This window comes from Camponotus vicinus, unplaced genomic scaffold (genome assembly GCF_025532165.1).
Source record: "Camponotus vicinus isolate PSW18456_S1 unplaced genomic scaffold, iyCamVici1.0 SCAF_11, whole genome shotgun sequence".
NCBI lineage: Eukaryota > Metazoa > Arthropoda > Insecta > Hymenoptera > Formicidae > Camponotus > Camponotus vicinus.
This window is the reverse complement of record NW_028141947.1, coordinates 7,886,800-7,904,993: the sequence shown is the minus strand read 5'-3', so window position 1 is coordinate 7,904,993 and position 18,194 is coordinate 7,886,800. Positions and strand designations below refer to the sequence as shown.

The 18,194-nt window shown below is 33.4% G+C and overlaps 1 protein-coding gene across 4 annotated transcripts in view; it reads right to left on the bottom strand.

Annotated features, from left to right (window-relative positions):
* Window positions 1–10,249, bottom strand: part of LOC145962311 (FERM, ARHGEF and pleckstrin domain-containing protein 1) — a 43,154-nt gene extending 32,905 nt beyond the window's left edge. The window contains exons 1-9 of one of the 4 annotated variants that reach the window (XM_083083286.1): window positions 9,640–10,249; window positions 8,067–8,330; window positions 3,320–3,424; window positions 3,026–3,248; window positions 2,785–2,908; window positions 2,609–2,696; window positions 2,350–2,505; window positions 725–885; window positions 423–497 (exon numbers count right to left, since the gene is read on the bottom strand). In XM_083083286.1, coding sequence (XP_082939412.1) covers window positions 423–497; window positions 725–885; window positions 2,350–2,505; window positions 2,609–2,696; window positions 2,785–2,908; window positions 3,026–3,248; window positions 3,320–3,424; window positions 8,067–8,255 — 1,121 coding nt within the window. In that variant the 5' untranslated portion in view covers window positions 8,256–8,330; window positions 9,640–10,249. The other 3 variants (XM_083083290.1, XM_083083288.1, XM_083083289.1) reach the window with 3 other exon arrangements.
* Between the last annotated feature and the right edge of the window lie 7,945 nt (window positions 10,250–18,194).

Below are 18,194 nucleotides of genomic sequence, written 5' to 3'. Positions count from 1 at the left end.
ATACAACAATAAATAATTAGTGATCACGCTATTGAGAGAGGGTACACTCATCATTCGGGTTTATCGTGCCTGATGGTGAGCCTGACTCCCCGCCACCCCTGTCCGAGCAGGCAACACTGACAAACGGAAATATAAAAACTTGGAAATATTTTCCGCTATGGAAATTGTGGACGTTCGTGAATAATACATGTATAAATATATATATGTATATACCGATTCCGGCAAAAGCAAGACCGTGCCACCTCCTATCTTACCCACACAAAATTGATGCGTTCATTAATTAAAGACCTCAATGATACAAACCAACATTAGGGGGGAAACAGTACGCGATATACATGCACTATCTACATATTACATGGGGGGTATCCAAAGACTTTTATTTAATTGTTCAACATAGCTGTCAGTCTCTTGGAACAACTTACCTTTGAAATGTCTGCCTCTTCACATAATTGTCTCGAACAAATTCGACAATTTGTTTCTGAGTTTTGCCGCTATACCTGATAATATATAAAAGAGAGATCTCTTTTATTATTTTATAATAATTTTAAATGCATTTTAAAAATTTCTAAATATTTTTTGACATTTTTTTTTTACACATATGCGATAATATTTTAAAGATCTCTAAAAATTCATATATATTTAAAAGTATGAAAATGTAAAAGTATGAAATTTATGAAAAACATACTTTGTGATTTACATTATAAAAGATTATAAATTGACATACCTGAACGATGATCCACGGCTAAGCACTCTAGTTTTTTGCCTCACGACTCTCTTAACTACAGAGCAACGGAAAAAACCATGGTTTTCTACACACTTTTTCCAAAAGTTTTTACATTCATTACGTCCCTCAAAGAAAAACTCCACTGTATCCTTATAATAACCCTACAAAACAAATAAAATTGTTGTATTGCAATAGAGATGCGCGCGCGCGTGTGTGTGTATATAGAGTGTTCTATTTTAATTATGCACCCCGATTAATATTGCAGAAAGTGGACGGATGAAAAAATGTTTTAGACAAAAGATATAAGGTTTGGAGAGGAACATCTGATGGTGACATTAGTTTGATCTTGAGTAAACGTGACAAGGTCATATGAATTTCAACTTTGTATTTTTAAATGGAACTCCCTATCAGTGGACCTCACTATCAAATGGACCTCACAATCAGACACGTTCACTTAAGGTTAAACAATGTCACTATCAGATATCTCCCTCCGAATCCTACAACTCTTATCTAAAACATTTTTTCATCTGATCACTTTCTGTTAATCGGGGTGCACATTAAAATAGGACATTCTGTATGTATGTATGTATGTGTGTGTGTATATATATATGTGTGTGTGTGTGTGCGTGTATATCACATTCAAATTCATATTAATTTAAAGATAAAAAAATTACATTGATCTGCGAGAGTTACAAAAAGTAGTGTAAATGAATCTGATAGATTTTTTGATGCTGAAAACAAATCTGGTCACAGAATTTCTCCAGCACGTCGGTTTTTTGAGTAATTTGTGATTAAATAGTAAAAAATGACTATTTCGGCCAATTTCATGAATTTATTATAGGGAAACCTGATTTTTTGAAATATTTCTGCCAATGACAACGTACTAATAGTACTAATCTTCATCTTTCAAATTCATTTTCGATTGCCGCTGAAATATACAAGTGTGAAGTTATAAGAAAATTTTTAAGCATTAATATGAGACTTATGAGAGTCATATCCGTTATCTTGAAATTTGGAAAGGTTCACATCTGTCAGTTCGATTGTCGAAAAAAGTGCTGCAGAAATATATCTAATACAGTTTGTTACATATTTTGAAGAATTTTGCTAATTTGTAGTTTTTTATTGTAATTCTGTCCGCCATATTGGATCCGTCATTTTTAATTTCAAAATGACAGGTAATGTTCAAAAATTTATGTTTTTACCCAAATTTTAATTCGTGATAAGACAAAGAAGTGACATGGTTGATGTGGAATGGCTTATTGTTGGACTCCTATGCACGATCAGTCTTATAACTATCTCAGCGGAAAAAAATTGTACAGCAGCAATCAAAAATGGATTTAAAAGACGAAGACTAGTATTATACGATGCCATTGATAGAAATATTTCAAAAAATTAGGTTTCTCCATAATAAATTCATAAAGTTAATCGAAATAACCAATTTTTGGACTATTTAACCACAAATTACTCAAACACCTGACGTGCTGGGAAAATTCTGTGGCAGATTCGTTTTCAGCATCAAAAAATCTATCAGATTCACCTACTCTGCTCTTTGTAACTAAAAAAAACCTAAAATTTCGCAGGCTTATGATATCTTTAAAAATGTTACAGATTCCAAGCTTACTTACATAACCTTCGGGATGCAATTTGATTAGAAAGCGTTTTCGTTTGAAACTGATTTTTCTGATTTTGGCCCAACTAAATGTATTTATCTTAGTATAATTTTGAAAAACTACAATGCCCATATGTGCCACTGCAAGATTTAGTGGAACGTTTTCATGATCCTAGTAAAGAACAAGAATATATATATTTTATATGTACACAATATGTATGCAATACACAATATATATAATGCACAATTCTTTTTTCTTTTTACATTTAACTCACCTTTGCTGGATGCATTTTCATTCCATATAATTCGCAACGTCGAGCTGTCTCTAAGAGATTGAGATCTGCTTCTGCAGGAGATTGGCCTCTAATAATGTTAAAATCATATATGTTTCAGGCAAATCCAACATTAATGAAATATTACTTATTACATTCATAAAATATATGTCTCTTACGCATGTTTCTTGTGATTCTCCATGATACGTCGTTCCAACTCTTGATCTTGATGAGGCACAAATTTATATGTTGATAAATATGTATGATCCGGGTAATCTTCTATCACATAATCTCCGCATTCAGCTGCAAGGAAAAAAATAATAATTGTGCACAAGAAAGTAGAGATGATGAAATTTTTTCATGAAACAATAGCTAAACTTATAATGTTAACAGTGGAAGAAATAGCAATGATAAAATTACCTTGAACTATATAACTGGCCATCAATGCTGCTGTGTTGTCATTGCATTGCAGTAAACCTAGAGATAAATCCCGTTTGATTTGTAGACAGAATAAATATCTTGTAAACTCTTCCTCGAGTTGTGCGGGATCTGGCGTATAAAATTTAACACAGAACCTCAATAGAGGATCAATTAAAGATAAGCCAACTTGTCTGCATACTGGTTTCTCCAAATCTAACCAATACTGTAAATATCACAATCTTTAATTTCACTGCTCATTGAAGAAAGAAGATTAAACCAAAAATTACATCTTACTTTTGTTAAATTTGGTTCTTGATATTCAAGACCAAAATAATCGGCTTCTAAAAGGTGCAATTGCTTACAAACTTGATCAAACAATACTCTCCCTAGTGCTTTGGCCTGAAAATTTCAAATAATAAAATAAAATTTATACATGTGATAAATTATTCTAAGCTTTAATACAATTAGTTTATTAAATGATAAAATTCTTAAATATTATTAATATACGTATTTTATTATATTTTGATAGATTAAACTTGATAGATTAACTTGATTGTTTTGGTAGAGATTGCTTTGGTAAGAGATACTAGTGTAATTATATAAAAACATATGTACACACACACACACACACACACACACACACACACACACACACACACACACACACACACACACACACACACACACACACACACACACACACACACACACACACACACACACACACACACACACACACACACACACACACACACACACACACACACACACACACACACACACACACACACACACACACACACACACACACACACACGTGTATATATACAGGGTGTCGCAGACCACCCGTATCAGCCGAACATCTCAAAAACTGAGCGCGGCAGACAAAAATATTTCAGACAAAAGTTGTAAGGTTTCAAGTAACGCATTACATGGCGATATCAGTATGACCTTGAAGAGTGTTGTCAAGGTGACGTAAAGGTCACCTTGAATTCTGTAAATGGAAACCCCAATTTTTTATTGCATATTCTTGTAGCTTATCTCGAGAGCTTTCCAAAACACTATAATAAAGTTAGTTTTCATTAAGTACTTTCTGAGTTATGAGGCTTGAAATCATTTCTTAATTTTACATAAATCATAAAATATCTAGCAAGATATTTATTTTTCGATTATCTTACCTTAATACTTTTATGTACAAAATAATGAGAGGAATCGATTGGTGTAAAGAAAACACATAGTTGTTTTTGAGAAAAAATATGTAATTTGCAATTAATAATTACATATTTTTTCTCAAAAACAACTATGTGTTTTCTTTACACCAATCGATTCCTCTCATTATTTTGTACATAAAAGTATTAAGGTAAGATAATCGAAAAATGAATATCTTGCTAGATATTTTATGGTTTATGTAAAATTAAGAAATGATTTCAAGCCTCATAACTCGAAAAGTACTTAAGGGGATCCTGTACTGAACCAAGGCTACCAGATTGCATACGCTGCGTCCAGCGGCGGCACGATTTGTATCCCCACCACTTTCGGACACAAAGGTATCTAGCGCTCAACGAGCGCTTATGCCTTTGTGTCCGAAAATGGTGGGGATACAAATCGTGCCGCCGCTGGACGCAGCGTATGCAATCTGGTAGCCTTGTAACTGAACGCCGAACTCTTGCACGATTACAGCGCCCTCATCTGATCCTCATCCTGTATCTCTCTCTATCACGTTATTTATAAACGCCCATATTCTGAATCCTCTTTTATCGATAAAAGTGCCTCTAAAAGTGGCATATAAGCCTTCTGATTGGCTATAGGCCGCTTTTAGGAGCACTTTTATCGATAAAAGAGGATTCAGAATATGGGCCAAAGAAGATGCACTGCTTTTTCCACTCTATTTTACCGATATTTCAGGTACATACGGACTGAAATTTTCGGAAGAATGCCATTTATTAATTAGGCAATTAAATTCAGTTTTTATAGTTCAACAATCTTCTACGGTGTAGTACACAATCGTGAAAACTACTGTTTTATGCATAAAAGCTATAAAACTTTTATAAGAAGCTAATATTTGTACAAGTTGACAGCTCTGACGCCATGTTGCTTTAACATGTCGATAACTAAAAATGTAATTTTATACTTATTTTCTTTCTCAATATAAAATCTCGTACTATATAGAGTTTTCACGTGTCCGTTTGCGTGTATACTTCAATTCTGGAGAAGGATTTTTAATTCTATACAAGCAATAAAAAATGGCACACTTCCGAAAATTACGGTGTTTTCGTCGATAATACAGGCGACTCCAGCATCCCCTTAAGAGAAAAATATTTTCTTATAGTGTTTTGGAAAGCTCTCGAGATAAGCTACAAGAATATGCAATAAAAAATTGGGGTTTCCATTTACAGAATTCAAGGTGACCTTTACGTCACCTTGACAACACTCTCTAAGGTTATACTGATATCGCCATGTAATGCGTTACTTGAAACCTTACAACTTTTGTCTGAAATATTTTTGTCTGCCGCGCTCAGTTTTTGAGATGTTCGGCTGATACGGGTGGTCTGCGACACCCTGTATATATATATATATATATATATATATATATATATATATATATATATATATATACAGGGTTTGTCAAAAGTGTGGAAACCCCTAAATATCTCACAAACGGTGCATTTTAGAAAAAAATGTTTCAGGCAAAAGTTGTTTGGTTTCAAAGGAGCCATAAGACGGTACCATTGGTTTGACCTTGAAGAGTCATTTGAAGGTCACGTGAAGGTCACTTCAATTTTTTTAAATGGAACACCCTATATATTTTTGCACACTCTTGTAGCTTATCTCGAGAGCTTTCCAAAACACTATAATTAAATACCTTTTCGTTAAGTACTTTTTGAGTTATGAGGCTTGAAATAATTTCTTAATTTTACATAAACCGTAAAATATCGTGTAAAATATTTATTTTTCGATTATCTTACCTTAATACTTTTACGTACAAAATAATGAGAGGAATCAATTGGTATAAAGAAAACACATAGTTGTTTTGAAGAAAAAATATGTAATTTGCAATTAACAATTCCATATTTTTTCTTAAAAACAACTATGTGTTTTCTTTACACCAATTGATTCCTCTCATTATTTTCTACATAAAAGTATTAAGGTAAGATAATCGAAAAATGAATATTTTACAAGATATTTTACGGTTTATGTAAAATTAAGAAATTATTTCAAGCCTCATAACTCAAAAAGTACTTAACGAAAAGGTACTTAATTATAGTGTTTTGGAAAGCTCTCGAGATAAGCTACAAGAGTGTGCAAAAATATATAGGGTGTTCCATTTAAAAAAATTGAAGTGACCTTCACGTGACTCTCAAATGACTCTTCAAGGTCAAACCAATGGTACCGTCTTATGGCCCCTTTGAAACCAAACAACTTTTGCCTGAAACATTTTTTTCTAAAATGCACCGTTTGTGAGATATTTAGGGGTTTCCACACTTTTGACAAACCCTGTATATATATATATATATATATATATATATATATATATATGTGTGTGTGTGTGTGTGTGTGTGTGTGTGTGTGTAAAATACAAATAATATGAATTAAGATTATATAATTAAATGCTATAAATGTAGACTGAATAATCTTATCAACTTCAATGCAAGAAGTTAAGATGCTGGGAAACAAAATTAATCTCTGAAGAAATAAGCAACACGTTGTAAGCATTGTAAATAAATAATCAATAAATGAGTATATACATATATTGCACACAGAATCCCCCATTTGATACATTATATGCTCCAGTAGCTCATTCTTCTGGAAGTATATGCATACAGAGCGTACGTGGTATATAATCATCTTACCAATATAAAAAAAAAATATATATATATATATATATATACATATATTACCTATAAGTCAATAAATTTTTAAATCTAAATAACAAAAGACTTCTCAACCATAATTATAAGATTGTTGTAAAAAATTTTTGAGAGTGAAATCCAGCTTATTAATGTTTAAACACGTATATAAAATTACAGAACATCATATTACTGAAATTATGGGAGAAATATTATGATAGAAATATTTCAAAATAATATAAAAGTGAAAATTTCGTGTATCGGAATTCTAAGTTAAAGAGCTTCACACAGAGGATTCTAAGAGACTTTATAATCAATGACTCTTGACCTGGATACACGAAGTAAATAGTTTAATATATGCCTATGCAGCAAATACAAGCTGATGGACATATTAATATACATAGATTTTTTGAGTACATGAAAAAAACGAGAACGATCACGAACAATAAAGCTCATATAAGTGTAATGATCAATATATTAAATGATACATACTACACATATATCTTATCAAAATGATATCAAAAAAGGAAGATATGTGAGCTTAGATTAAATTATTCAATGATCTTCTTTGATGAATATTTTAATATATAAAGAAAGAATATATAGAGAAATGCGTAACACAGATATGTAATAGCTTATGACTATAAATGCAATAACACACACATTCAATTGCCATATACTATAGAATTGTAAAGGTACAATAAGATATTCAAGCATCATTTAACACCATTTTAGCGCTTATTCTTCCGTGATTACTCTCTATAAGCATAAGAGAAATTGTCTTTATAAATAACATAAACAATAAATATTTCTATATACTGACATATTTTATAAATAATGAAGACTTCAGAGGAAAAATAAATTACACTGCATAAAGAAAGATTATATTATATATATATATATACACAAAATATCTTTAATTCATATATATTTATAAATTTCATCAAAGCAAGGATCTTAATAAAAGAACTTGCATTTTCTTTATAAATGGCGTATTAGAATATAAATTCAAAAAAACTTATTAAATTCTAATGAAAGAACATCAAATCTTGTTAGTATTTGATAACTATCTTTGTAGATACTGCATAATTTTCTTCATATATCTTAGTATGTGTATTATGCCGCAATTGAAATATATGTGCAATATGAAGAAATTATTTGAGAATAATATAAATATTCTCCCTCTTAATTACCTGCACTTGAAACATTGTAATAGAGTCATCCAACATCTGTACACGAACTGCCAGCATTTTTCCAGCCTTCCGTGGTGTTGCAGGAGGTGTTCTACTACCTCCGTCCACACCAGCTGGTGTTGAATGACTGTGAGGCATCTTCGAGCCTCCCTTCATGCCAAAACTTTCTATATCATTCATCATTCTCATTTATTTTGTTTTATGAAGCAATTATTTAATGCGTGCTTTCTCATAGACTACAGTAAATCTGTATTATATCATCATCTGCAATAAAAGAATCATGGAATAAGAGATTTTCATATATATGTATAGAACATCATATATATGTATCGTATAGTGAAAGTTGTGCCAAAAGGAAAGACAAAGTTAATCTTCAGTAAATTAATTGTGAAAAGTATCGAAATGATAAAAATAAGTTGAAAATTTCTTTGACATCGAAAAATTTGTCAAATGACTTTCATATTAGAATAAGCCTTGAGTGAATTGTACTAGATAATAAATAATAGGATTATATGTATTTCTAGGAAATGCATATAAAGCTCAATCAAACTTTCCAAACGAAAATATATTTTAAGTAACTAAAAATGAAGGATATTAAAAAAAAAAAAAAACTCACATTCTCCGATGATTTTATTTGTGTATATTAAAGATACCGTCCTACTCATCCATCGTACAATCATTGTCAGATAAATAAAAGAATGTAAGAAAAAACAAATAGTTTGACCAAACAAACAAAATCTAATCTCAGTTTTATCCCGAGTGTGAAGAACGTAAGTTTTTATACCATTCAATTTTCCGCTATTACTATCACGTCCCTTCGAGATCACGATTCATCCTTATGAGACGCCTCAGCACGAATGTACGCGAGACGGAGACTTGGATCAAAACGCGAAGTAGCAGTCTCTCGGCACCTCTCGTGAAGCGGATGTGTGTTTCGAACGATATTAGAAAAATCGTCGCGCGAGAGAAGATCCCTCCCCCTCCCAACGGTCGAGCTTCCGATTCGAGTTTTGCGTGTCGCCCGCGAAAATTACGAGAACGCGTCGCGGCGCATCGTGTTAACTGCTCGCTCAAGCGTCCCGTGATTAATCCTGATCGCCCGACCGAGAGAAGATGAGAGCGAGCGAGCGGACGAGCGGATGAAAGTGCGGGGAGAGCGAGGAGCGTTAAACGAAGCGGGCTAACCGATTGGCTCCGAACAAAAGGGTTGAAAAACGCTGCTTGATCCAACTGACGTAAGATCGCCTTGAGCAAGGAGGAGAGGCAAGGGGAGAGAGGAGGGAGGATGCGTTTAACGCGTGCACGCGCTCGTTACGCCGTTCGCCCGCGCACCACTGTATGTATATACATACGTGGTCGTCGTGTCATAATTGCGAGTTCCCCGCGACGTACCGAAAATGGAAGTCGATGGGTGGCACTCGTCTTCGTCATCGGGAGGAGGAATACGCGTCCTTCGATCTCGCGAGACTCGTCGGCGTAAGAACAAATCCGGGAAAGAGATGGAGATATAGAGATAGGAAAGAGAGAGAGAGAGAGAGAGAGAGAGAAAGGATTTATTATCGTTCGTACGTACGTTCGCCGGGCCATTATTGCGTGTCCCGTCGTCTCTCCTCGACACGCGACTCAAGCAGCAGAGTTCATTGATCACACACTGAGAATACCACACCACACCGCACCGCACCGCACCACTTTGCGGTGACGACCGCCGGCCGCTTCCGTGTTTTTTCGCTCCTCGAGAGAACAAGCGAGCGTGTCCGCGTTAATAATGGGCGGCGGTGGCCGGCGATCTCTTCGCGGCGCCGCCCGACGTAGGTGCGGCGACGTGTGCGCGACGATGCTCGACCATCGAGCGTATACAGGAGCCCCGAATCGGAGCCATCGCTCATACGCATATACACGTATATACACACGTATATGTATGTACGCGCGTACTTCGCTATAGTCGCACTGGTACGGCCTCTCCGACGACGACTAGAGCGCGAATTGACGTACAATACAGGATATATCGCGCGCAGTGGTGCTCAATTCGACGCGAATGAACGCTTCTTACGTCGCGTCGTTTCCGCGTGTGGTCGCGATCGCGCCCAGTCGCGCCGCGACGCAGGACCGGTCTATCGAGGGCACGATGTGCGAAGGGCGGTGGCACCGGTCGTACAATGCCGCTCGATGCGACATCTGCCGACTATCTCGCTCAACGATCATCCAGAACAGCTATGGATAAATTTCCAGAGATAATATTACCATCTATGTTTAGCATCAATATAATCGCTGGTGACGTTATCAATGATAGGGATTTTTGAGAAATTGACTGCAGATTGTTTAATTACACTTGGTCACACTAGATGGTGCTTAAAATCGATGTTGCGTGTGTGAATTCTGTACAAACATTCAAAATTATTACTTTCTTTTATTTACGCAGTTCTTATAATTGATTCAGTGAAGAATTCGCAATCTATATTCAGGGAAATAAATAAATAATCAAAATCTTCAATTATAATGTGTAAGTGGGTATAAATTTCACTTTAATGCCGTTGAAGTAATATAATCTCACTAGTAGTGAGATTACCAAGGTTGGGAAGTAACTCGTTACTTGTAACGAAGTTATAGTTATAGTTACTTTTTTTCGGTAACTCTAACTTAACTCGTTCCTTTTTTCAATTTGTAACTGTAACTTAACTCAGTTACATATTCTCGGTAACTAGTAACTAATTTAATAATTACTTTAATAGTTACTTTATATATATATATATATATATACATATTAAAAAATATATATACATATATATATATATATATATATATATATATATATATATATATTTTAAATCTTTGCAAATCGTATTGGACCGCCTTGCACTTGCGCATAAACACTTTTATCGATATTTTATGATCCAATACATATGCTCCCATTTTTTATTAATAAAAATTTTAAACATATTGAATCATTTAACATATCTTAGTATTTCATGATATGTGTTACATATGTATTAATCATTATAATATGTAGAGTATTTCATGTATGTTATAAATATTTAAAAAACTAACTAAAAAAATATAGTAATAAATATTTGTAATTTGGATTATTCGTGATGTATATATGTATATACACATATATAAAAAATATAGTAAAAAAGTAAAGATTAATTATATACATATACTATCTATCTTAAAATAATGAAATTATAAGAGCGATGCAATAAAATTATATTTTTTATAAGTTTTCTTTTACATTAAATAAAAATTTTTGTTTTTATTCAGCTGTTTTTAAACTAAATAAAATATATATTTCTCTCTTTAAAGTGAATGCCATTCTAAAATTCCCTATAATTTGCAAGAATTAAATTAATACCTTATAAGATTGTCATTAAATTTTTATTACTGCGTGCAGATTTAATATTTTTATTTCCATTCCAAGGAAGTAACTACAAAGTAACGACTCGTTACTTTTTAAGTAACTGTAACTGTAACGCGTTACTTTTCAGAATCGGTAACTTGTAACTGTAACTAATTACATTTTTTACTAAAAAAACTGTAACTGTAACTAATTACTTTTAACTAATTACTTAAAGTAACTTTCCCAACTCTGCTCACTACGATAAAGGATAAGAATAACGTGAATAGCACAACGACTATATATAGATATGTATGTATATATATATATATATATATATAGCTGCAGATTTATTTATATATACATTTTCTTATAAGTACTTTATTTAATAATCATCTGAGTTATATAATATACATGTAAAATTTTTCCTTGCGTATTTCACTGGCTGTCATAGACAGACAGTGCCTGAATTTAAATGAGAAGGTCATTTATATTCGTGCACCGACATGTCTACGACTCCCTACTGTTGTTATGTGTGTAATTTTTTTTTCTCTTCATAGCGCGTGATACACCAGCTAAAATACTCTGCCGTCTATGGTTACTTTTTTTTCTAAATGTTCGCGCTCATTAATATTCGTGGCTTCGCGCGCGTCCGCGTGATTACCTCCGTAGATTACAAATAGGTGCACAGAAGACTAAACAGCTTGAGACGGTACGATCGAACGCTTATATCTCGCATCCATCTCGTTATTATCCTTTACACGATTAAATAATCAAATATTTTGCATCAGGAGGTACGCTTGTTATACCAAAACCACCGCTCCTCGCTTAAAGCTCGCTCGCGATTGATGCTCCGCTTCTCGTAAACATTTATATATGTATATATATATTCGCCATACTTTGCGTTGCGTTACATCTTGTTATTTCTCACCGGCGCGTGTAGAATGTAGAATGCACTTTAAAAAATCGTCGTTTCGCGCGACAAGACGCAAACTATAATTCCGGAAATTTTCGAATATAAATCTCTCTCTCTCTCCCCTTCTTTCCCTCTCTCTCTCTCCTCGTTTCAGCCTCTCTATTCATATTCCATTACTCTGTTATTCTCTTTGGTATGTAAGTATGTATCATCGAGATATTTTTGACCGGTATATATAATCGTACTTTTCTCCTAGGAGATTGTACATTCGGTGATAAAAATCCTTTAACGCTAGAAAAACCGTGTGACGGTTATTTTAACCGGTCGATAGATATTCAATCGATAATCCCGCTTTTACATCCCTTTGGCCTTGTATCTATCACGCCTGTCTATCTTCTCGATAATCAGCAGTAATCTCGAAAACTGCCATAAGTGAGTATTTCTTATCTAGAAAGGCTGCTGTGATATAGGTACAGAATATGCGGGCCGATCGCTTTCTAGAGTTAAATATATATCTTAATTCTCCGTTATATATCATCAGACACACCCTCGCGCACAGATTGACAGGTTTTTCATACCCCCATTATGCAATATTGTAAAACAATATTTTCCACACGCATTTATAAATCTCGCAATTATAAATCTCGCGCTCGCTAATCAGTCTAAAGATAGAAATCTTACATCAAATCCCAACTATGTTCCGCTTCTCGCAAACGTGAGATGCAGATTGAATAAAATAGTTTTAAAATTGTAATAAGATGCATTGGTGGCAGGAAGGAAATATTTTTAACTCTTTAATACACTTCTGGAATGTTCGAACTTTAAGAGCTTCTTCATTTATTTCATTTGTATTTGAATTTAATCCTTTTGACAACTGTCTTCATATAACTACAAGAATCAATTTTGAAGCTTCTTCTAGAAAAGAGGTCTAAAAGAGAATAACTTTGAGAGGTATTAGAAGAAGATCTTTGAAAGAATTTTTCTTTAAATTAGATTAAAACTTCTAACGCATTAAAGAGTTAATAAACATTACCCGTCAAGCGAAGTGATTCGATGAAAATGATAGCGGATAAATTATAGCGGAAATGTCTCGGTTGTATTCCCTTTTCACATTATCGGCTGATTCCTCCTCTTATAATCGAGTAGAAAATATAATAGTTCTTCCAGTTTTTCATTCAGATATCCGTGCGTGATTATCGTGTTTACGCGGGAAAAAATTCAAGACCGCAAATTCATGCAATATCATATTTCGCGATACAATTTCTAGTATGTATATATATGTAATGCAACTCTGTGGTCTGTCTACATATGTGCTACTTTTCCAGCCAACCGCGAATTCCAATATCGGTCATCTCTCTCGCGCGCTTCTTGTTTTATTAATTAATTAAATACAGGAACAGTCGCGGCTCCAACAATGCGCTCGACGAATCTACCCGATAGATTGAAAACGGATAAAACGAAACTTTTGGCACTTTTTCTATTGCTTCTTGTACATTACAGAATCGCAGTGAACTCTAGTAATCGCTATAATAATGCCATGAGCGACGCGATCGGAGACACGATGAAAAACTTCGCCTTTGGGGATCTTTTAGTGAGTCATATACATGTATGTTCGCTTTACAAAATGTTAACCCTTAATGGTCTCTGCGTTTTATTATACGAAATTCTCCGCAGTCTCTTCGTATCTAAAGTAGCGAGATACTTACGCTTAGATTCTTTTGTGTCGCACAAATACCATTTACACTTTCCTTTACTTTGACGCTTTATTTCTTTGTCTCGCTCCAAAATCGCGCATTACGTTCGTTTCAGATGCATCGAAAGTGCAACGAGTGTTAAATGGACCGTTAAGGATTAAGAGTACTGGATACAAAATAGTAGCCGTTAACATCATCAAACTACGATCGTATAAACGACAGGACTTTTACAAATACGAGATGAAATGACATGGGTACGCCATTCTTCGGGTCTACCGATTATGAGTAGTAGAGAGACATTCAAGGTCTATATCTGTATGCGCTAAGGGGTGAGTTGACATGCATGTTCTTGTGAGTGTGCGCTACGAAAATGTAAATTGTATACTCGATTATGCACTTTTGAGAAAATAATAATCTCGATTTCACAGATTCGAGTTCTTCAGCACACATTCGCGCACTTACAGTTACATACTTAACAATCTTTCTTTGACATAAGAGAGCTAGAGTTTCTAAATAAGTGCCCCTCTCAAGGGCCGATTCATACCTCCGCGTGTATACAATGTTTTCGATAAAACGCTGAAACATCATTATCTTCCTCGTAACTGTGTAATTTCCTAATCAGTTAGTAGTCATTACGATTCCTTCACGTCGCTTTATGCAAAAAAGTGAAATTGTTAAGAATATTTTCAGATAAAATATATTCCGCGTATTGACGGAAATGCGTGCAGTTCTAAATTGTAGGGAGTACAATGATTATCAAATAGCTCGATACATAACACTTATAATTTACTGCTCGATCCATTATCGTATCTAGGGTACGTTTGCATTTGCTTCGAATCAGCTAGTATATAAATATCTGCAACATATCCAATTGTTGCACATACACATCCGGGAAACAAAGATTGTATTAAATATCTCCGTTGGGATTATACATTAAAAGCTATTCTTTGCATTACGCATCCAACATTCGTTATCAAACTCAGAATCGTGATACAAAGCCATCTTTATAAGGAATCGATGCCTTTAAGAGAGTATTACCGTAATATATATCATTTCGTGCGTAAATAGGCGTTCATTTACAGTAAATCTTATATCTTTATAAAATGTCAGAGAATATATATGTATAAATAAATATATATATATATATATATATATATATATAAAGGTCAACAGAGAATATATATAAAAATCTTTTTATAATTAAAGATCTTTAGAGTCAAGTTATAATACAAGTTATATAACAAGTAATAATAGGGTTGATGATAAGATACATTCTACATTCGATGAAACTAAAGCAAGATCTTTGGTGTCATGTCAAGATAAGATCATTGGGAAGAAGCAAGATTGAGAGAGGTATTTCGCGATTACCTGAGGGATTCTACAATATTTCCAGCCGAAAGATTTGATGGATTAAATGCGAGATGCGAAAGAATGATATCTCGAGGGATATTCCTTTGCGTCTTCTTCGCAAAGATTCATTTCGAAAAATTATTCGGAGTAGATAGTAAGCTATGGGGAATATTCTTTTTATTTACTAACACCAATGTAGTTATGACGATTCATAATAGGATTTGAAGAATTTTCTTCAATTCTAGAAAATATTTTTCGTTCAAATTTCTTTCCATGTCACTTGCGTGAAATTAATAATCAATATAAATGTCATAAATAATCGATATATTAAAAGAGCTTTGTTAAAAGAAAATTTATACATTCACTGATGAAAAAGTTGCAAAGAGAACGAAAGCGATGAAAATACAAATTGCAAATGGAAACTGATAATATATTTCTGTGATAGGAATATTTCGATATTTTGAAAAGCTAACTTTATATTCGCGATAGATGTTTCTCTATGAAATTATCCTCTGGAGCAGAACTCGTGACCTGTATTCTCAACTATACTTATCATATTGATTAGTACTCTAAAAGTAGTATTAATACGTAGTAAAAATATCAAGAGCATTAACATTCTAATAATAAGAATATCAAGAGCCGTGTGCCTCCGTATAGGTGTAATCTAAAATCATAAGAGACACGATTTTTTTTTTCTTCGCGACGAAACAAATCGAATTTGCGAGTGACAGAGTTAAAAAAAATATAAAGATAGAATACATTTTTTTTGATATGATTCAACTTTGGCATAAATGTGTAAAGCGTATTGTAGTCGCTATCACACATACAACAATTCATACCCTGTATATAACCCATAATTTAAGTAAAAAGGATCCAGGATTTTGATAAGGCATAGACATAAGACTTACGATAAATGAGCGTACTCGCTGCACACGTCGCATACTGCCTGTACGTCAAATGCTACTAAAAATGAAGTATCTTAATTAAGTAATCAGGTCGATTAATACGATTTATATTGCATTATCGACACGCAACATTTGTTTTACGCAGACACCTACCGTATAATTTATTTATATACCGCCAATGATGTAGAGAGGTCTTTAATACATTTACTCAACCTTTTCTCTCGCGAAAGGTCAGAGCTATTTTCTATAACCGTGAATTTAGTTAAAACGCGTAGAGAATTCATCGATGAAGATAGTTTTATACGTTAAGTCTCCTATATCAACAGAATCGCGATTCAATTTCGCATATCACTTTCCATTTGAATTCTGCGTTACACGAGAATTTTCAGCTGTGTCAACGCTATATTTTCTAACAGAATTAAATTTATTATGTATATATATATATATATATATATATATATATATAATATATATACAAATATACAATATACAGGGTGACCCATTTTAACTTAGGCAGCCAAATAACTCGAAAAATAAGCAAGATAGAGAAAAATGTTTTAGACAAAAGTTGTATGGTTTCGAGGGGGCCATAAGATGGTATCATTGGTTTGACCTTGAAGAGTCATTTGAAGGTCACGTGAAGGTCACTTCAATTTTTTTAAATGGAATACCCTATATATTTTTGTACATTCTTGTAGCTTATTTCGAGAGCTTTCCAAAACACTATAATTAAGTACCTTTCCGTTAAGTACTTTTTGAGTTATGATGCTTGAAATAATTTCTTAATTTTACATAAACCGTAAAATATCTTGTAAAATATTCATTTTTCGATTATCTTACCTTAATACTTTTATGTACAAAATAATGAGAGGAATCAATTGGTGTAAAGAAAACACATAGTTGTTTTTAAGAAAAAATATGTAATTTGCAATTAACAATTCCATATTTTTTCTTAAAAACAACTATGTGTTTTCTTTACACCAATTGATTCCTCTCATTATTTTGTACATAAAAGTATTAAGGTAAGATAATCGAAAAATGAATATTTTACAAGATATTTTACGGTTTATGTAAAATTAAGAAATTATTTCAAGCATCATAACTCAAAAAGTACTTAACGGAAAGGTACTTAATTATAGTGTTTTGGAAAGCTCTCGAAATAAGCTACAAGAATGTACAAAAATATATAGGGTATTCCATTTAAAAAAATTGAAGTGACCTTCACGTGACCTTCAAATGACTCTTCAAGGTCAAACCAATGATACCATCTTATGGCCCCCTCGAAACCATACAACTTTTGTCTAAAACATTTTTCTCTATCTTGCTTATTTTTCGAGTTATTTGGCTGCCTAAGTTAAAATGGGTCACCCTGTATATTATAGATATATCAATTATTATAAATAATAATATAATTTCTAATCTCTTGTGAGATATATTCGTCTTTCTCTTGTTTATCATGTTGCCGTGATAAATAGTCTTTAATTATTAGAATCACCATTTAAACAATACGCGTATTTAATACTCTCGCGCGAGAACAACGAGTCGAAAAGCGGTATCTTTCTTGTCATATCATAACGATCAATATCCTTTAGATGAGAAATTGTACATTGAATCGCACATTCGTCTCATTCCTTCAATGCGGTAGAAATGTTCGATTTGGTTCGTCTCTCCCGTTCTGATGAATTCAATTCCGTAATTGACTTTCAAACGCGTGTTTTACATCTTCAATCCCGTTACTTCAGCCCATTACATTGTAATACATCCCCTGCTTCATTGTGAGACTTTTTTTGGCACGAAGAAAATAAATAACTATCTATCTTGTTCCACAAGTGTGAACGGTATATAGGCCGTGCGATCTTATTTCTCGATCTTAGAGGTACTACTTTATGTATATAGGATATAGGTTTCTCGGAAGTAAATTAGCGAAAGTGG